Genomic DNA, 21,977 nt, shown 5'->3' with positions numbered 1-21,977 from the left:
GGACGGAAGCTATACTGTTACACTGGCAATACTAAAGTGCCTATAATAACATCCAATAGTCAAAGGTATATGAAATACAAATCGTATAGAGAGAAATGGTCCTATAATTCCTATAATAACTACAACCTAAAACGTATTACTTGGGAATATTGAAGACTCATGTTAAAAGGAACCACCAGCTTTCATATGTTCCCATGTTCTGAGCAAGGCACTTAAACGTTAGCTTTCTTACATGGCACATATTGCACTTTTACTTTCTTCTCCAACACTTTGTTTTTGCATTATTTAAACCAAATTGAACATGTTTCATTATTTATTTGAGGCTAAATTGATTTTATTTATGTATTATATTAAGTTAAAATAAGTGTTCATTCAGTATTGTTGTAATTGTCATTATTACAAATACATAAAAAAAAACGGCCGATTAACTTTTTATGGTATAGGGGGCAGTATTTTCATTTTCGGATGAAAAGCGTGCCCAGAGTAAACTGCCTAATACTCGGGCCCAGAGTCAAATATTTGCATATTATTAGTAGATTTGGATAGAAAACACTCTGAAGTTTCTAAAACTGTTTGAATGATGTCTGTGAGTATAACAGAACTCATATGGCAGGCAAAAACATGAGAAAAATACAACCAGGAAATGAAAATCTGGTGCCTGTAGTTTTTTCAAGTCCTTGCCTTTCTGACACACAGTGAGTTAGGGTTCATTTTGCACATCCTAAGGCTTCCACTAGATGTCAACAGTCTTTAGAAAGTTGTTTGAGGCTTTTGCGGTAAACACAGACCGAACGAGAAGGCTGGGAAGTAGGTGACTCAGAAAATCACATCAGTTCATTGCGCGCGTTCACGTGTTCCAAAACGTTTTTCAAGACATAGCAATGGTCCGGTTGGATCATTTTATTGAAGTTTGAAGTTAAAATGGCCCTAAAGATTGATGCTATACAACATTTGACATGTTTGAACGAACGTAAATATAACTTTTTTTTTTTACTTTTCGTCGTGACATTTTCCTCGTGCGTCCTACATTTTGAGTAGCTTACTGAACGCGCAAACAAGGAGTTATTTGGACAGAAATTATGAACTTTATCGAACAAAACAACATTTATTGTGGACCTGGGATTCCTGGAAGTGCCTTCTGATGAAGATTATTAAAGGTAAGTGAATATTTCTAATGCTATTTATGCATTTAGATGACTCCAAAATGGCGGGTATCTGTAATTCCCGTTTTTTTTTTCTGAGCGCAGTACTCAAATTATTGCAAAGTGTGCTTTCCCAGTAAAGTTATTTTGAAATCTGTCAATGCGGTTGCATTCAGGAGATGTTAATCTATAATTCTTTCAACAACAGTTTAATATTTTATCAACGTTTATAATGAGTATTTTTGTAAATTGTTGTGCTGATTCACCGACAGTTTTGGGGGAAATACATTTTCTGAACGTCACGCGCCAATGTAAAATGGGGTTTTTGGATATAAATATGAACTTGATAGAACAAAAAATGCATGTATTGTCTAACATAATGTCCTAGGAGTGTCATCTAATGAAGATTGTCAAAGGTTAGTGCATAATTTTAGCTGGTTTTCTGCTTTTGGGGACGCTTGTCCTTGCATTGAAAATGGCTGTGTGTAATTTTTTGTCTATGTACTGTCCTAACATAATCTAACTTTATGCTTTCGCCGTAAAGCCTTTTTGAAATCGGACAACGTGGTTGGATTGAGGAGATGTTTAACTATAAAATGGTGTAAAATAGTTGTATGTTTGAGAAATTTGAATTATGACATTTTGTTGTTTTCGAATTTGGCGCTCTGATTTTTCACTGGCTGTTGAATAGTGTGCACGGTGGGTGGGACGCTAGCGTCCCACTAGCCTCAAAAAGTTAAGTGTGCTGTGTGTGAGCAACTCTCTCTCTATCTCTCCCTAACCAGTCAGGCCAAAAGATGGGTCACTCAACCGAGACCACTCTCCTCTGTGTCACAGAGGCTCTCCGCACTGCCAAAGTTGACTGTTTCTTTTCTGTTCTCATCCTGGCACCGTGAACCATCAGATCCTCTTCTCCACCCGCTCAGGGCAGGGTGTGTCTGGCTCTGCACACTCTTGAATTGCATCCTACCTGGCAGGCCGCTCCTACCAGGTGACGTGTAGAGGATCTGTATCTGCACCACATACTCTCACTACTGGTATCCCCCAGGGTTCAGTTCTAGGCCCTCTTTTTTATACACCAAGTCACTTGGCTCCGTCATATAACTCACATGGTCTCTCCTATCATTGCTATGCAACACCCAGGTGGCGACATGCATCTCTGAGTGCCTGGCAAATATCTCAGCTTTGATGTCGGTCCACCACCTCAAGCTCAACCTCAACAAGATGGAGCTCCTCTGCCTGACTGCTCCAAGACATCTCCATCATGATTGGCAACTCTGCAGTGTCCCCCTCCCAGAGTGGAACAAACCTTGGCGTGACCATGTACAACACCCTGTCGTTCTCTGCTAACATCAAAGCAGTGACTCGCTCATGCAGGTTCATGCTCTACAAAATCCGTAGAGTATGAGTCTACCTCAGACAGGAAGTGGCGAATGTCCTATTCCAGGCAACTTGCTGTTGATTGGGTTCCCAACTTGTGCCATCAAAGCCCTGCCACTTATCCAGAACACCGCAGCCTGCCTGGTGTTCAACTTTTCCAAGCTCTCCCATATCACCCCACTCCTCCGCCCCTCCCTACCTTCAGGCTATGCTCAAAATCTACACCCCAACCCGAGCACTCTTTTCTGCCACCTCTGGTCTCTTGGCCCTCCCACTCCCGCACCTCCCGCTCAGCCCAGTCAAAGCTCTTCTCTGTCCTGGCACCCCAATAGTGGAACCAGCTTCCACCTAAAGCTAGGACAGCAGAGTCCCTGCCCATCTTCTAAAACCTGAGATATGTGGTTGCCCCACCTAGCTATTTTAAGATGAATTCACTAACTGTACGTTGCTCTGGATGCGAGTGTCTGCTACATGACTCAAATATAAATGTAAAATTTCTAAAGGATTTGTATCGGGCCTAGCCCATGTACTCACTAAGGCCATAGTCTCTCTCGTCATCGTCGTGCTTCCGCCAGCGACAGCACAGGTGCTTGAGGACCATGGTCATGTGACTGAAGATGATGAGGGGAGGGGGGAGGATGGGCCGCTCGTAGAAGGTCATGATGAGCTGGTATCTCTGGAACTTCCACACCTGGTTGGAGATGGACTTCACCTCAAAGAAGGTGTTGCTATGACAACAGACAGTAACAACCAAAATGTCAAACCAACCAAGAATGCAATAGCTTGGTTTATTTACCAAATATTGTTGCAACATGTTTTATGCATGCATTTCTATGAAGATGGATTAAAGGCCATGTTTTGAAACACTCAACCCCTCTTTCAACCATCCTCCATTTCATCTAACCCATATAACTTTCATTCATCCTTCCATCCACCTACCTACCTACTACTACAGTCACCATAACTTGTACCACTACAGCCACTACTACTACTTTGCCTGCTACTACTACTATAACAACTACTACTACTATTAAGATCACAAAAATCTTCCTACATTTACATTTGAACAAAAATGCCAGTAAAACAGAAATGTATAAACAGTATGTTTCTTACACTCCACCGCTATTTGCATTGGAACTTTTCTTCCATTTGCATTTCTTGGTAATTAGTAAAGAAAGGGGGAGGGGATTGTTCTTACTACAGTATTTCACACAGATGGAAATAAGGCACAATAACAGTAATTATCACTGTAATGGCTCTCAATAAGAGATGAAACATCTTATTGTGTGTATATGCTACAGCATGCTCTGCCATGGGCCTCGAGTGGCTGCAGTTTAACAGCACTTAAGCAACTCCAGTTGTCATGTTACACACGGCTGTCATATTATATATTTGAAAGCCTACAATCTGCACTCAAAAGACAGCACAGGTTATGCACTGTTTATAACTAATCAAAGCCCTAACCGCTCACTTGTTAAGCTATATAAAACTAACAAGGTTCACAGATGGAAATGACCTACGTAGCTAACTAACTCTGGTGATATATGAGTATGTTGTGCAAGGTCCCCGAAAAATTATGTGGGTGAGGGAGAGTAAAATAGACCTATCCCATGCACATTTTTGTCTTTGTCCAGAAAAAACACCTAGAGATCCTACCTCTAAGGAATTTTGGCAAGCTGAAAGGATTTGGCAGGTGTAAGCAATAGCCCCACCACTAGCAGAGGCAAATATCTTACCAATGTATTTAAACCTGTCAAATCCTCTCAGATCTCCACAAGTGTCTTGGGGATGGGGTGTAGGAGCTAGGGTTCGTTTCTGGACAAGGCCCTGGTATGTATAACCGAGTGGGCATAAGGAGAGTGTAGTATGTTTACAGAAAGAGAGCACATACTTGAAGACAGCTATGAGCAGGTTGACCAGCAGGATGTTGGCCACCAGCAAGTAGCAGGCCATGATGGCAGGAACGATCCAGGCTCCCGTCTTACATGGCGGCAGAGTCACAACATGTCCGTCGTCCGCGGTGATATTCTGGCCACACGGAGCTAAGCACAATGACACAACCACAGGTTCAGGATGTTACTCAAACTATGACAAAATAAATGGGTAGCCTATAGAGAGTTTCTATGACAGAACATTATAAATGAAGACAAACATTTGCGCCAATTGTGCGTCAAAACGAATAAACATACAGACCAAGACAAGCAAGCCAACATAAAAGATGAACACAAAATCAAATGAAAGGAATATGTCACCATACAATACAAACATACAAGCAAACCCAGGCAATCATACAGAACAAACAATCATTATGTTAACATCTAAAATAAACAAACCAACAAATAAACAGGCCAACAAATACTTCAAGTTTTGCAAACAAACAAGAGGCATAATATACTGTATATATATATATATGCATATTCTTTGGAGGGGATAGGAAGGAGTGAGCTCTAGAATGGAAAGGTCTTATGTGCTGAAATGTGTATCTCAAAATATAGAAACAAATATATTAATGTCAATAACTTGCATTCCCAATATATTTAAACATGGCATTGATGTTTAAAATATATTGTCACATATGTGTGCCATAGCCTAGCTGAATAATGATTATACTACAGAGTAATTGAAATGTATTTAACATACATCATATGTTTTTTCCATCAGTGATGGTTCAGTTGCTGTGGCTTATAATGGGGACACTCAGCACTTTCACTTTGGATGCTCATTTGTTTGTTTGCCTATGAATCATTATATAATCATTATATTCATACTTATCTCTGGATTTCAATTGATCACACAAGGCAGCCCAAAGGTAGAGAACTGAAGTAATTTTCTCTTTATCTCGCAATTTTACACTCAAAGAAATTGGGTTAACAACTCTGACAACTGAACCACGTGAAAAAACAGATTGCCGTAGATGAAAGGGTATGATGTGTTGTGTGTGTGTGTATGTGTGAATGCAGAGTAATATTAAATCTTGTGTACATATAGATGTAGGATCTTCATTTGAACCAGTTTGATACAGCCGGTGAGTAATACCGCAGTAACAGGAAATGTAAATTATTATGTGGATTATAATAGACATTTTTTTATGGAGTTTGATACATTTTTTGTTATGGCAAATCAGGTCTGCCATTTTTAAGTGGAAATTAAAATCTTTAGAATACTTTTTAAATATCGAATACACTACAAGTTTGTATTTCCTGCTGTGCAGCAAACAAAAGAGTGAGCAAATTAAGATCCTACATCTGTATGTGTTTAGGAGTGCTTTTGAAATTTTGTAGGTGTGTACTGTATATGTAGCTGCGCTTTTGAATGAGATATGTGTGTGTGTGTGTGTTTGTGTGTGTGTGTGTGTGTGTGTGTGTGTGTGTGCGTGTGTGTGTGTGTTTGGTTGTATTTATTGTATGAGTATTTGCGTATCATGTTGACCTGTATGGATGAGAGGGCGTTATTGTGAGTGTGGGTGTCTAGATGACATTTTGTAGATGTTGCAGTCCTGTTGTTATAGTGATAGCAGAGCTGGCGTTGAGGGATTGCGATAATGACTTGAGTGAAGGACTGAGTTTACCTGGCAAGCTTACTTTTCCAAAATAAAACCAAATAATGAAAATGTCAAAGGAGCAATGACAGTCTCCTTTGAGATTTAGTGTCATCAAAATAAATCAAAACATCAACCAAATGAAACCAAATAAGAATGCTACTGCCATGAAACCCAGTTATTGACCTGTCAGCGTGTCGTGCTACATGCTTATCCATAGAGTTGGAAAAGAGGACACACCTTCTATCTTTGCATTTGATCGCTTCTGTGACAGTATGGGCGGAGCCCATTAACTGGCAGCGCCACTGAGGGCTATCTTCATCTCTTCTTATTCTATGAGTTTATTGGCGATCCATAAAGAAGCGGAAAAGGTGCATACTTCCACCTACTGTGCAGGAGTGAGTATAATCTGAAAAGGCACAACGTGAAGGTTGGTGATTTAATGACACCTGAAGTGCTGGAATGTTTTTTCAGGAGTATACAGTACCAGTCAAAAGTTTGGACACACCTACTCATTCAAGGGTTTTTCTTTGTTTTTACTATTTTCTACATTGTAGAATAATAGTGAAGACATCAAAACTATGAAATAACACATATGGAATCATGGAGTAACCCAAAAAGTCTTTGTCACACCAGCCTTCGCTTTGGCTCCCCCTCCTGCCAGCTCAGGCGTTCGGCGTCGCCGGCCTTCTAGCTGCTGCCGAACCTACTGCTGGCAATCAACCCCGTCTTGTCATCATTACACACACCTGGTTCCAATCCCCAATCTCCCTCTGCCATTTGTCGGTCATTGTAAATGTTACTTGTTTTCCTGAGACGAATCTCTCCTACTATTTCCTGAGTACTTTATATTTTGCACTTTGGGTTTGCCCTGTGCCTTTTTGTTTATGAAGAAATACTTTACATTTACATTTTTTACATTTTAGTCATTTAGCAGACGCTCTTATCCAGAGCGACTTACAGTAGTGAATGCATACATTTCATGCATTTTTTTTTGTTTGTACTGGCCCCCCGTGGGAATCGAACCCACAACCCTGGCGTTGCACACACCATGCTGGCGTTGCAAACACCATGCTCTACCAACTGAACCACAGCGTTTGGGTTTCGTCCCGCTTTGATCTATGGTGCTTAAATAAATTCTGTAGTTCTAAACCTGCAACTGCCTCCTGCCTATTCCTCTCTACACAAGTGACAGTGTTAAACTAATCAAAATATATTTTAGATTTTAGATTCTTCAAAGTAGCCACCCTAGATTACAGACTTGCACACGCTTGGCATTCTCTCAACCAACTTCACCAGGAATGCTTTTCCAACAGTCTTAAAGGAGCACTTGTTGGCTGCTTTTCCTTCACTCTGTGGTCCAACTAATCCCAAACCATCTCAATTGGGTTGAGGTCAGGTGATTGTGGAGGCCAGGTCATCTGATGCAACACACCATCACTCTCCTTGGTCAAATAGCCCTTACACAGCCTGGAGGTGTGTTGGGTGTGTTGGGTCATTGTTTTGGGTCATTGTCCTGTTGAAAAACAAATGAGAGTCCCGCTAAGCGCAAACCAGATGGGATGGCGTATCGCTCCAGAATGCTGTGGTAGCCATGCTAGTTAAGTGGGCCTTGAATTCCAAATAAATCACAGACAGTCTCATCAACAAAGCACCATCACACCTCCTCTTCCATGCTTCACGGTGGGAACTACACATGCGGAGATCATCCGTTCACCTACTCTGCGTCTCACAAAGACACGGCGGTTGGAACCAACAATCTACCCATTGCTTGTGTTTCTTGGCCCAAGCAAGTTTCTTCCTCTTGTTGGTGTCCTTTAATAGTGGTTTCTTTGCAGCAATTCAAACATGAAGGCCTAATTCACGCAGTCTCCTCTGAACAGTTGATGTTGAGATGTGTCTGTTACTTGAACTCTATGAAGAATTTATTTGGGCTGTTTCTGAGGCTGGTAACTCTAATGAACTTGTCCTCTGCAGCAGAGGTATCTCTGGGTCTTCCTTTCCTGTGGCGGTCTTCACGGGAGCCAGTTTCATCATAGCGCTTGAAGATTTTTGCAACTGCACTTGAAGAAACTTTCAAAGTTCTTGTAATTTTCCAGATTGACTCACGTTCATGTCTTAAAGTAATGATGGACTGTCGTATCTCTTTGCTTATTTGAGCTGTTCTTGCCATAATATGGACTTGGTATTTTACCAAATAGGGATACTTCTGTATACCACCCCTACCTTGTCACAACACAACTGATTGGCTCAAATGCATAAAGAAGGAAAGAAATTCCACAAATTAACTTTTAATAAGGCACACCTGTTAACTGAAATGCATTCCAGGTGACTACCTCATGAAGCTGGTTGAGAGAATGCCATGAGTGTGCAAAGCTGTCATCAAAGCAAAGGGTGACTACTTTGAAGAATCTCAAATATAAAATATATATTTAGATTTATTTCACACTTTTTGGTTACTACATGATTCCATATGTGTTATTTCATAGATTTGATGTGTTCACTATTATTCTACAATGTAGAAAATATTAAAAATAAAGAAAAACCCTGTAATGAGTAGGTGTGTCAAAACTTTTGACGGGTACTGTAATACATTGGCTCATCCCATCTACTGACCTAGATGGAATTCTGGGTTTCCTCCTCAAGCCATAAGAAGTCCCACCCAGTTCACTACATTAAAATGGCGAAAACCTTCAATGGTGCTGCCCATGCTAAAACAGACTTTGTGGCAAGTGCACCCTCTATCCATCTCTATGTGCATATCCTGCTAAATAGCAGCCTCTAGACGAGGGTTCAGTGATGGCATGGCAGTGAGGCTGGAATGGTGTAGGGAGGAGAGGGGACGGGGAGGAGTCTAATTATCGATTTACTGGCATTCTGATTGAACACAGCAATGTTGGTATGGACCATTATTACGCCAGGTTCCATGAGCTCGAAATTGATTTTCGACCATCCAGAGTTTTGAATTCAGCCTGTGCTTTAGCTTCCTACTATGCACATCTGAAACAAAGAACGACAGCATTATTTCAGATCTCTTCGCTTTGGGCTAGTCCTTCCATTCGATACACTCTCACGCATGCACGCACACACTCTCTTACAAAACTGATGGTGTATTCAGAGAGCAATCATGTATCTTATTTCAGTCAATGACTAAATTACTAAGCAATGTTACCTGCTGTTACACATCGCCTGACCTTATCAATGAGATAAGGTGAGCTTTTAGTGATCTGTCCTCAGGTTTTGTTAGAAAATCGAATATGGGTATTTTTTTATGGCAATATTGCATTCGCATGACCTGTGTGAATAAGAACCAATCAGGCCATCAATGTCTTTTATTGAGCTAATAATGTTCCCCCTGAAACTGGGGACCGACTGAGAGGTTCCAGGTGTGTGGCATTTCAGCACCTGGATGACTTCAGCTAGTCTGATGAGTGTGTGTGTGTGTTTGGGTGTGTGTGTGTGTATGCTGAGGCAGTAAGCCTTACACTCCGTGCTCAACTCTCCACCAATCCACCAACCCCCCTCCCACCCCCAATGTGGGCTTACGGTCGATCTGGTCGGCGAACACCTCTCCGTAGATCATCCAGTAGGGCATGAAGAATATGTTCCGAGCCAGCATCCAGGACGGGTCCTCATTGGGGTTCAGGATGGCCTGCCGAGCCACCCCAAAACTCATCAACACCACCAGCATGATGATCACAAAGTACATCATGTCAATCATCTGAGACGGAGACAAAGACGGAGTTTGAGGGAGGGAGGGAGGAGAAAGAAAGAGGGTGAGAAGAGGGAGACAGGGAGAATGTTAGCTGACTGACTACTCCTTAATTAGGAAAAACGACTTTTAGCCATTTCTGTGTTATGTTGTAATCTCAAACAGCTCTCTCAGACATGGGAAGCTAACAGACATCTCTGTCCTTTGATTCCTCCCCTCTCCTGGTCTTCTTGATACTGTTATAACACACTCTCTGATCATTCATGAGAAAAGACAGATTAGGGTTGAGGCGAAGGGCTTTTGTAGGGACACAATGTGCTGAACACATACTAAGGACTTGGACTTCCTATAAAAGGAACTTGATACAACGCATTCATCTTTATAGCTACACTATACAGTTCCTTTGGAAAGTATTCAGACCCATTTACTTTTTTCACATTTTGCTACGTTACAGGCTTACTCTAAAATTGATAACATTTTCAGCAATCTACACACAATACCCAATAACGACAAAGCAAAAAAAAAAGTTTTTTAGAAATGTTTGCAAATATATTAAAAATAAAAAACAGAAATACCTTATTTACATAAGTATTCAGACCCTTTACTATGAGAGTCAAAATTGAGCTCAGGTGCATCCTGTTTTCATTGATCATCGTTGAGATGTTTCTACAACTTGATTGGAGTCCACCTGTGGTAAATTCAGGTGATTGTACATGATTTTGAAAGATCCCACAGTTGACAGCGCATGTCAGAGCAAAAACCATGCCATGAGGTTGAAGGAATTGTCCGTAGAGCTCTGAGACAGGATTGTGTTGAGGCACAGATCTGGAGAAGGGTACCAAAAAATGTCTGCAGCATTGAAGGTCCCCAAGAACACAGGGGCCTCCATTATTCTTAAATGGAAGAAGTTTCGAACCACCAAGACTCTTCCTAGAGCTGGCCACCTGGCCAAACTGAGCAATCAGGGGAGAAGGGCCTTGGTCAGGGGGGTGACAAAGTACCCAATGGTCACTCTAACAGAGCTCTAGAGTACTCTGTGGAGATGGGAGAACCTTCCAGAAGGACAACCATCTCTGCAGCACTCCACTAATCAGGCCTTTATGGTAGAGTGGCCAGACAGAAGCCACTCCTCAGTAAAAGGCACATGACAGCCCGCTTGGAGTTTGCCAAAAGGCACCTAAAGACTCTCAGATCATGAGAAACAAGATTCTCTGGCCTGAATGTCAAGTGTCACGTCTGGAGGAAACCTGGCACCATCCCTAAAGTGAAGCATGGTGGTGGCAGCACCATGCTGTGGGGATGTTTTTCAGCAGCAGAGACTGGGAGACTAGTCAGGATCAAGGCAACGATGAACGGAGCAAAGTACAGAGAGATCCTTGATGAAAACCTGCTCCAGAGTGCTCAGGACCTCAGACTGGGGTGAAGGTTCACCTTCCAACAGAACAACAACACTAAGCACACAGCCAAGACAATACAGGAGTGGCTTCGGGACACTGGCCCAGCCAGAGCCCGGACTTGAACCCGATCGAACATCTCTGGAGAGACCTGAAAATAGCTGTGCAGCAACGCTCCCCATCCAACCTGACAGCGCTTGAGAGGATCTTCAGAGGAGAATGGGAGAAACTCCCCAAATACAAGTGTGCCAAACTTTTATTGTCATACCTAAGAAGACTCAAGGCTGCAATCGCTGCCAAAGGTGCTTCAACAAAGCACTGAGTAAAAGGTCTGAATACTTATGTAAATGTCATATTTCAGGTTTTTATTTGTAATAAATTAGCACAATTTTCTTGCTTTGTTATTATGTGGTATTGTGTGTAGATTGGATTGGATTGGTGTAAGCAATGGCTGTAGGGACTTTCAACCATTGTTAAATCCATGACACGGAGTGTGGAAGTGCAGAGAATTTGGACACAGCCAGTGACACATCCCGCCCTCTCACCATCTTGCCGATCATCATGACATATGGGCCCAGGTACTTGTTGACGCCAAAGATGTCGAGCAGCCGGATGTACCAATAGATAATGTTTACGCAGTAGATGACCCGTCCGTAGCTCATGAATGGCGGCTCCTGGAGACGGAGAACCATGCCCACGGAGAAAATGAGGATGGCCATGAGGTCTGTGATGTTCCAGTACTCCTGGAGCCACACCTTCACCTTCTGCAACAGCTTCCCTGGCTCCGACATCAGAATCTGGGGAGGTTGACAAGGAGGGAGGAATGGAGGGAGAGAGAGCAGGAGAGACAGGTAAAGAGAGAGAGAGACGCATTTCAGTGTGCTCGCCAAAAGAGGGCAGTGTGAGCCCACAGAACGTCCTGAAGACTGTTCTACTTAAATGGGTAAAGGTTTGGACACAGTAATGAACGCTTATATACATTGTTTTTTGCTCATGTTTTTTATTTGATCTTGACCATTGGAAAATCTGTGGTTAATTGACTAGATTGACACACTTCAAAATGGGCAACCCCCCCTCTAGCATTTATCTGTGTTATAAATCAAATGTGCGTATGTTTGACTGTATTGAGAACTCCATGAGTTCAGTCATCTCTCTGCATGCGTGTGCCCTGCCCTACCTCTCTCATCTTCTCGATGCCATTGGTGAAGATGTAAGCGATGACAATCCACTCCTGCGGTGAGGGCCACAGGTCCATCTTCACCAGCACAATATAGTTAAACAGCATCAGATACGCCACATAGGCCATCTGGGGACAAACACACAGTGTCAGGGCCTTCCAGAGAATGTGGGGGGTCTTCACTGCATCCAGAGGGTCTTACAGACGACATAAGTTGTTGTAAGTTTGTCTTAATGGGGCAATCTGCAGTTGAAATAATAACAAAGCGGATTCCCCACCTCTTTTGATAAAAAGCTGAGTGATGGAACTGGAGAAATGTAACCACTCTCACATTCATAGACATAGCAATGGAAGCAAGGCCTGACCATGCAATATATATCAAGTTATAGGTAAGCATGTTTTGAAGCATTTACATTTACAATGTTTACTAACATTGGAGTAAAACAAGCTTATATTTTGGGTTCTGATATGGTATGACAGTTGAACTAAACACATGAGGCGTTCATAAATGAAATTCTTTGAGAATCAATGGGTATATACAGTATCATTAATTGATCAATTCTAAAAATGGATGTAGCAGCTGCTGATTGCCCCTTTGAGTAGTCTTAGAAGGCAATCACATTGTTTTAGCAAGAAAGGTTAGGTTGCACTGCGGTATTGGCAGAAGATTTTTTAGTACCCATAACTGTACATAATGGTATAACCTTTAGAGTCTCAAGACAATCCAGAGGTGAGGCGTGTAATGTCATGACCTCATGGAGCCTGCTTTATGAACTAGGCTAGTTAGTGGACCCTTTCCAGTCTCAAAAGCTTACTACAGAATTTGTTTTAGCAGGTAAGTTGACTGAGAACACATTCATATTTACAGCAACAACCAGGGGGATAGTTACAGGGGAGAGGAGGGTCGATGAATGAGCCAATAGGAAACTGGGGACGATTAGGTGGCCATGATGGTATGAGGGCCAGATTGGGAATTTAGCCAGGACACCAGGGTTAACACCCCTACTCTTACCATAAGTGTCATGGGATCTTTAGTGATCACAGAGAGTCAGGACACCCGTTTAACAATCCATCCGAAACACAGCACCCTACACAGGGCAATGTCCCGGTGTAGCGTGTCCCTGTGTCGTTTCAGAGGCAAGACAGAAGTAGGATGCAAGGTTGTATGTTGCTGACTGAACTGGATCCCACTGCAGAGAGCTAAAAAGTACAATACAGCGTGACAAGACCGAGCATCTGTCTCTAAAATTAATCCATACATTTTACATGGGTTTTTCTGACCGACACGGCAATAGAGAGGGAGAGAACAGCTTTCCATAAAGTGTTCCTTTTTTTACCTCCATGAATATGAGATAACCCTCCCTGCTAGAGAGTGATTGTGATGTTTTCATTGGATCGGCAGATTGAAAGAGGCAGCATGAAAGATGAAGACATCGATATTGCCAAATTAAAATGTCCAGCTTGTAGATACAATGCACGCAGACAATGCACACAGACACAGAAGCAAGCCCTGGGTCACACACTGCATCTATCCACTGGGTTCTCAAAGGGGTTAATTGTGAAGGGGTAGGGTTCTACATTAAATATTTTTAATTCAGAAAACCCTATGGTTCTAGGTAGCAACACGCCCTGACAGCAGACTCACTGTGTGAAACCAGAACTTGACGATGGGGGCGTTGTAGAACTCGTAGATCTTCCGGCCCATGGGGATGAGCCGGTGTCTATTCTGGACCTCCCCCACACCCTTCTTACGAGACGCCTCCGTGCTTACCTTACCCAGCATGGCCTGGGGCATCCCACCCAGAGAGACAGAAAGAAAGAAAGAGATGGAGAGAGATACAAAGATACAGGAGAGAGAGAAGAAAAAAATGTAAGAGCATTAGAGCTGTTCCTACAGTACACTTTCGTTGCATGAGCATAAGCAAGCACAGGCAAACTCATTCCGAATGTTGTATGTTAGGGACATTGAGTGCTGGTGGGGATGATGACACATATGACGGAGACAAACACTTACGGATCGAGTCTCAGACGACAGTGACGGACAGTAGAGAGAGAGAGAGAAAAAGAGAGTGAGAGAGAGAGAGCGCAAAGAAGAGAGAGGACAGCAAGGAGGAAAAAAGATGTCTGACGTCCATTTCTAGGACTCTAACACAGTTTGTCATCCATGAGAGCGAGTGTCAAATCCCAGAGATTATGATCATGGATGCCCATACTACAACACACCGCTGAGGAGTCAGCAAATTGTATTTTTATTGTATTGTATTGCATGTCTGGGGAAAAGGGAGACACACCCCACGATGAAAGAGCCAGATGCAAGTGAAAATCACAATGCCATGCCGACATGCATATTTCAACTGCATCTGGATTGGGAGTGTCAGGGATTACAGTGTGTTTTTGGAGGCATCTGAGGATGACTTGGGATACAATACCAATGTATGTAGCATAGCATGTATTTGAATGAACCTGTCTGATTCATAGTTCGGTTCTGGGCTGCATTTGAACATTCAGAAACCAGCAGCTCACAATGGCAAGTGGAAGAGCTCATGACAGATGTAATCCTTTGACAGAGGTTTTTTGGGGGGGTTTCTAAGAACTCTCTCATCAGCATTCTCATAAACTCCTGTTCCCAATGAGTTTTTGCGCCGGCTGGCTGACTAAATGCAGATGACAATATGTACTGCAATGTCTATTTAGATGGGCCGAGTCACCAATTGCCAGTTCTGTATTAAGCGAGGGTGTTCAAACAGTCAGGCTGTGTCTGAAGTGGAACACTATCCCCTGTATAGTGTATTACTTGGCCCCTGGACACGGTTTCCCGATAGCGATGGAACTTAGCGTAGCGAGTGTCTTAACATTGCGTCTTTCCAACAACGGCCCAAAACACCACGCAGAGCGAACGTTTGGTAAGTGCTTCGTTGAGGCATGTGTCAAAACTGATAGGCCCGAAAAGAAAGGCTACGCTGCCCTTGGATCAGCTTTCTCCATTCAAATCTTACCTTAACATTAGAATTATTACACAATACTGATGACGAATCAGCTCCTAGCAAGATATTATTACCTACGGCTGCAAATATTAGGCGGCTTATTGCTTACCCTAAAATAATTCACTAAAACAAGATTTGGCACGTCATTGTGCACGTTAGGCTACACATCACAACATATATTGAGACCAATTACAGACTTTGTCCTACAAGTAGCAAAATGGAACTCAAACGATGAACACTATTTCAATATGATTGAAATAGGCCTATAGCCTAGGCTATTTATATCTGAATTAACCTATCTCAGTTTTAATTTGAAGCATCTTCTTATTTGTAGTCAACTTTGTTCAGAAGTTATTACAGTTACAGAGAGGCGGATAAACCATGTGATTCTATGTTTAGCATAGATCTTCTGTGTATAAAAACGCAGGAGGGCAAAAAAGCATCTAACGACACACTTAGCTGTTCTACGAGTGGTCTGAGGCAGGCGTTAGATTACGAACGTTTTCAAGTGCAACGTTAACAACGATGGTTTTGGGAAACAGCTCTGAGATTGAGCGATGCTCCTACGAAGGTTCTAGCAATGAACTTAGCCTTAAGATGCTTTTGCGAAACCAGGCCCTGGTCAAAAACGGTGCACTACACAGGGGATAGGGTGCCATTTCAGACGCACCCACACAGCGTAGACCAGGCAGGCAGGCACAGTTAGTAACCTGAGCAGCTTAAGCTGCTGCCGTAAATCAGATGAGCGACACTCTCTCTTAGCAGCATGCGAGTTGATGCGCTGTTGCCAGCGCCACTGGTGAAAATGAGGGGCAGCAGTCGCATATGGTACTGTACCTCTAGTAGGACCTTGGCTAGGAATGGGAGAGAGGGAGAGAGGGAAGGAAGAGAGAGGGGAAAAGACAAAGAGTGAAAGGAAGAGGGAGAGAGAGGGAGAGAGAGAGAGAAGGGGGGAAGGGAAAGAGAGACAGAGAGAGAGGGAAAGCAAGAGAGGTGGAAAGGGAGAGGGACACAGAGAGAGAGAGACATACACAACGAGCCGCGGGCGGCAAAACAGACTGAGACGTTACAACTCCACAACCACGTCTTCGGCCGAGACCACAGGGAATGAGAAGCGGGACGACAGGTAGGTTTGGGGGCGGGGCAGAGCTGTTCTTACTGCCCCTCCGGTTGGCCATAATAGGGTAGGGACAATAATAATGGAGTGTGTTTGTTAACTGTGGGCCTATTTGATTATACTCAGGTGCAGAGAGAGAGAGAGAGGAGAGAGAGAGAGAGAGAGAGCAGGCTATATAGAGAAGCTAAAGTGTGTGTACTTTAAGCTGGACATAGAAGTCGCCCCTTACCACAGATCTTGGATCCAACCCCAACCTGAACCATTTTGGGGGGGTGAAAATATATCTGACCATGAAAAGCTGGGCAGGGGCAACTGTGCTTCAAATTTTGTTTAGTTGAGGGGCAGGGGCTGGCTAAGGGTGTGTTCGAAATGGCCCCCTATTCCCTATATAGTAGGGAATACTAATAGGCTTCCATTTCAGACGCAGCCTGCGTGTGTATAGTCTGAAGGCAGGGCTGAGGTGGGTGCTCTCACCACGGAGTTGTACTGCGTCTCACAGTAGGATCTTACTGTGAACTCCATGTCCTCTTCCTCCTTTTCTTTGGCGGGCTCGGGCTCTTCCTCCTCCTTCTCCTGCAGGTAGGTGTCCTGGTCTTGAGGCATGTACGACATCTCATCCTTGTTCTTAAACTCCAGACTCAGGATGGACGGAGGCAGCAGCAGGCCCAAGATCACCTGGGCAGGGGGGTGGAGTTAGACACATGGAGGGGCAATACACACAAACAGGTACAGTGATGCTGCTTCAAAAGTTGTCACGTGGCACGACATTGGGAGAGTTATGGTCATATTGCGTGGGTCCACTGCATGTCAGTGTTTTCGCCGCTCAAGTGTCAAACTAGTTCCTTTCCATTCTTCCCAAAGCAAATGTTATGAACACCCAAGTACTACGGTAAATTCCTCACATCTTGCAACTTTGATATTAAAAGTTGCTCAAATGTCTTGTTGAACCAGTGGATCTGTATCACAGGTGCGCACACACACAGAAGCATGCGCACACACACATCCATGCCACACACACTCACAAATACACACATACACACAGACACACAGACACCACCATTCATATCACACATGTCCATATTATTTCGGAGCTCGTCACTGTGAAATTGCATAATGCTATGGATGATGTGCAGTAAGATAGTTTGTGTGTTTGATGCAGTGGAGACGAGCGAGCTTATCTGAGATTCAATTAAAAAAGCATTAGTCCAGACAGCTAGAGATGGTTAGAGTAGCAGAGAAATGAGAAGAACACACAGCCAGGGGATAAAGGATATATACAAGCTGTTAACACCTCCACTACATTAGAGTCAGACAAAAGGGGAAAGAGGGGGGTGAGGGGGGTGAGAGAGGGGTATTATGGAGTGGAATGTACAGTGAGGGAAAAAAGTATTTGATCCCCTGCTGATTTTGTACGTTTGCCCACTGACAAAGAAATGATCAGTCAATAATTTTAATGGTAGGTTTATTTGAACAGTGAGAGACAGAATAACAACAACAAAAATCCAGAAAAAACCCCCTCTCAATCAGAAAGATTTCTGGCTCCCAGGTGTCTTTTATACAGGTAACGAGTTGAGATTAGGAGCACACTCTTAAAGGGAGTGCTCCTAATCTCAGTTTGTTACCTGTATAAAAGACACCTGTCCACAGAAGCAATCAATCAGTCAGATTCCAAACTCTCCACCATGGCCAAGACCAAAGAGCTCTCCAAGGATGTCAGGGACAGGATTGTAGACCTACACAAGGCTGGAATGGGCTACAAGACCATCGCCAAGCAGCTTGGTGAGAAGGTGACAACAGTTGGTGCGATTATTCGCAAATGGAAGAAACATAAAAGAACTGTCAATCTCCCTCGGCCTGGGGCTCCATGCAAGATCTCACCTCGTGGAGTTGCAATGATCATGAGAACGGTGAGGAATCAACCCAGAACTACACGGGAGGATCTTGTCAGTGATCTCAAGGCAGCTGGGACCATAGTCACCAAGAAAACAATTGGTAATACACTATGTCGTGAAGGACTGAAATCCTGCAGCACCCGCAAGGTCCACCTGCTCAATAAAGCACATATACATGCCCGTCTGAGGTTTGCCAATGAACATCTGAATGATTCAGAGGACAACTGGGTGAAAGTGTTGTGGTCAGATGAGACCAAAATGGAGCTCTTTGTATAGAGGAGGAGAAATGCTGTCTACGACCCCAAGAACACCATCCCCACCGTCAAACATGGAGGTGGAAACATTATGCTTTGGGGGTGTTTTTCTGCTAAGGGGACAGGACAACTTCACCGCATCAAAGGGACGATGGACGGGGCCATGTACCGTCAAATCTTGGGTGAGAACCTCCTTCCCTTAGCCAGAGCATTGAAAATGGGTCGTGGATGGATATTCCATCATGAGAGTGACCCAAAACACACGACCAAGGCAACAAAGGGATGGCTCAAGAAGAAGCACATTAAAGTCCTGGAGTGGCCTAGCCAGTCTCCAGTCCTTAATCCCATAGAAAATCTGTGGAGGGAGCTGAAGGTTCGAGTTGCCAAACGTCAGCCTCGAAACCTTAATGACTTGAAGATCTGCAAAAAGGAGTGGGACAAAGTCCCTCCTGAGATGTGTGCAAACCTGGTGGCCAACTACAAGAAACATCTGACCTCTGTGATTGCCAACAAGGGTTTTGCCACCAAGTACCAAGTCATGTTCTGCAGAGGGGTCAAATACTTATTTCCCTCATTAAATGCAAATCATTTTATAATATTTTCGACATGCGTTTTTTCTGGATTTTTGTTGTTGTTATTCTGTCTCTCACTGTTCAAATAAACCTACCATTAAAATTGTAGACTGATCATTTCTTTGTCAGTGGGCAAACGTACAAAATGAGCAGGGGATGAAATACTTTTTTCCCTCACTGTAAAGGGAAGTGTCGTTAAACTGTAGAGGGCGATATCTGTTTCAGGTCTGTGGCAGCAGGCCAGAGTCATATTCATTAGTGCACACCGTAGATCAACACTTTGCAACAAAATACGAAAACAAGCGTTTCTCATTGGAGAAGTTCAGGTAGTGCCTTCCTGTTTCAGTCTGTTTTCTTCCGTCTGGTGCCTAGTGAATACAACCCAGACAGGGAGGTGTGTGTGGTGGGGCTTTATGGGTCATGAGTGTGTCTGTTTACCAACCAGCTCTATACTGCACCTGGATTCATCCTTGATCCTCCTTACACACAACCACCCAGCGGCCCCATGCACAGCTACTCAAAATAAGAAATGACTGTGCCCTTTCATAACCTAAGCAGCTGTATGCTGTCAAACCTCAGCCAACTCAATGGCTAACCTACTTGCCTGGGCTGAGTAATAGCACAAACCTTTACAGTGTAACTGTAGGTGCGTAAATCAACATGAACAGTGTTAGGAATGGTCAAGCGACAGCTCAAATATGGGATATCATTAGCCATTATGCCCAGCGGGTCAAACAGGGTAATTGCAACACGTTTTGCCAGCTGGGTATGGTAATGCTTCACCTTCAATTAAAATCTACAGTAGTCTACAATAAAATCTACTTCCATAAGTATGTCTGTTAGTCAGTCAGTCAATCAGTCAGATGGTCAACCTCTGAAACCCCATTTAGACAATGCACCGTGTGACCCCTGGCCCTTCTGACCTTCAGCCCAGAGTTCTTGCGCATGCGCAGGCGTCCCATCCACATGTCAGTGAGCAGCATCTGGCTGCAGGTGTGGGCAATGAAGTCACGGTGCTTAGCGGCCACGGCCAGCTGCAGGCAGGTGGCATTACTCCAGTTCTTCAGCTCATAGGTCAGCAACTTCATGGCCATCTGCTCGTCCTGCTTGTATGACTGGTCCAGCAGCTCCACAGCCAACTGTCCAAACTCTCTGAAACACACACATAGGATGTCACACAGTGAATGTTTGAGATGAACTACGCTACATTGCAGTTTGACATATAAACGTAATTAAGTGTTATACCATGGCATTGTTAAATACCCCTTTCTGATTGGCTTGAAGGGCATTCTAGAGCGTGCATTATTTCCCTATAACGCACAGTATATTTGCACGGGTGAATTCAATGGCGATAAGTTTATTTTTACAAGTTTGTTTGAGCTGCTTTTGTAACGCCCTGGCCATAGAGAGGGGTTTTTGTTCTTTATTTTTGGTTAGGCCAGGGTGTTACATTGGGTGGGCGTTCTATGTTCATTTTTCTATGTTTTTGTATTTCTTTGTTTTGGGCCGTGTGTGTGGCTCCCAATCAGGCACAGCTGAAGTTCGTTGTTGCTGATTGGGAGTCACACATAAGTAGCCTATTTTTCCTTTGGGTTTTGTGGGTGATTGTTTTCTGTCTCGTTCGTTTTTGACCAGACAGGACTGTTTGCTATCGTTGCTGTTTTATGTTTTGTTTATAGTGGTTCATTTTATTAAATATTCATAATGAATCCACAACATCCGCTGCATCTTGGTTTTCTTGTGACGACAGCCCTTACAGCTTTTGAATGTGAAAGTCGAAACAGTATTGGTATTGTTAAATTCTTTTTTTTTTTTTTTTTTACAGTAAGCTAGGGCTGAGTAACTTTCTGAAACTGATGGTTTGATTAGCTAAACTAGCAAGTCTGTTTGTTTGGATACCACAGCAACTACTGTAGCTATCTAGTAAACTTGATAGCTGCTTTTAAAATAAATTGTACCTTTATTTTATTTCACCTTTATTTACTTCAGTGGATGTTGAACACATTTCTACCAGCAAATGAACACATTTCTAGTGGCAAATATGTTAAATTATAGCCATGGTATGATTTGAATATGTTGGTAACCTGTTGTATCATACAGCACCAACATTAAAGCACAAACATTATAAGCGTTCCGAGAGAGATTCTAACAGAGCGTTCACAGTCTATTTTCTAGGCTGTGCCTCTCATGGAAAGTTTTGCTACACACATGGAAACGCACATATACAAAGACGCACGCCCACGCACACACACACGCAAACACAAATGCTTTATGTACACACACTAGTCAAAGGATTAAGATAAGACTTCAACAGCAAGCTGGTCAAAATCTCTGCGGAAAATACAAACCAAATGGGTTTGCACTTGGCAGAAAGAGAGGTGTCAGGGCTTTGAGGAGTATGGCAGTATGTGTTTGTGTGTGTTTGTGTGTGTGTGTGTGGCACCTGGGAGTTCTTTCCTATAACCAACTTCCAACATTTCCATAACAGTCTTTTTAATTGAGCAAGAACACACACACACACACTTTCATCCCACACACATGCCATTAGCTAAACTACATGTGTGTCATTAGCTAGAGTATGTGTGTTGGTATTATTAGTTGCATTTATGTATGGTGGTCCTATGAGATCTGTGTGTTATCTAAAGCAGGTCACGATGTGAAGAGGAGTGTGAATGCTGCTCCAGTGCAGACTCCCAGTTCAACTTTAATCATTCAGAAGAAAACTTTCCATGATATAAGAGGCACAGCCTAGAAAATAGACTGCGAACGCTCTGTTAGAATCTCTCTCAGAATGCTTATATGGGTGTGTAATGGA

The 21,977-nt window shown here is 43.1% G+C and overlaps 1 protein-coding gene across 2 annotated transcripts in view; it reads right to left on the bottom strand.

Annotated features, from left to right (window-relative positions):
• trpm3 (transient receptor potential cation channel, subfamily M, member 3) overlaps window positions 1-21,977 on the bottom strand; it is a 254,242-nt gene that overhangs the window by 20,013 nt on the left and 212,252 nt on the right. The window contains exons 16-23 of one of the 2 annotated variants that reach the window (XM_045703003.2): window positions 20,086-20,314; window positions 16,919-17,119; window positions 13,989-14,129; window positions 12,344-12,472; window positions 11,712-11,963; window positions 9,607-9,781; window positions 4,414-4,564; window positions 3,057-3,250 (exon numbers count right to left, since the gene is read on the bottom strand). In XM_045703003.2, the coding sequence (XP_045558959.2) occupies window positions 3,057-3,250; window positions 4,414-4,564; window positions 9,607-9,781; window positions 11,712-11,963; window positions 12,344-12,472; window positions 13,989-14,129; window positions 16,919-17,119; window positions 20,086-20,314 (1,472 nt within the window). The remainder of the gene's footprint in view (window positions 1-3,056; window positions 3,251-4,413; window positions 4,565-9,606; window positions 9,782-11,711; window positions 11,964-12,343; window positions 12,473-13,988; window positions 14,130-16,918; window positions 17,120-20,085; window positions 20,315-21,977) is intronic. The other variant, XM_014160648.3, reaches the window with a different exon arrangement.

The sequence above is a fragment of the Salmo salar genome, chromosome 20 (genome assembly GCF_965601325.2).
Source record: "Salmo salar chromosome 20, fSalSal1, whole genome shotgun sequence".
Lineage (NCBI taxonomy): Eukaryota > Metazoa > Chordata > Actinopteri > Salmoniformes > Salmonidae > Salmo > Salmo salar.
The sequence above is the reverse complement of the archived record's forward strand: the minus strand, read 5'-3'. Positions and strand labels throughout refer to the sequence as shown.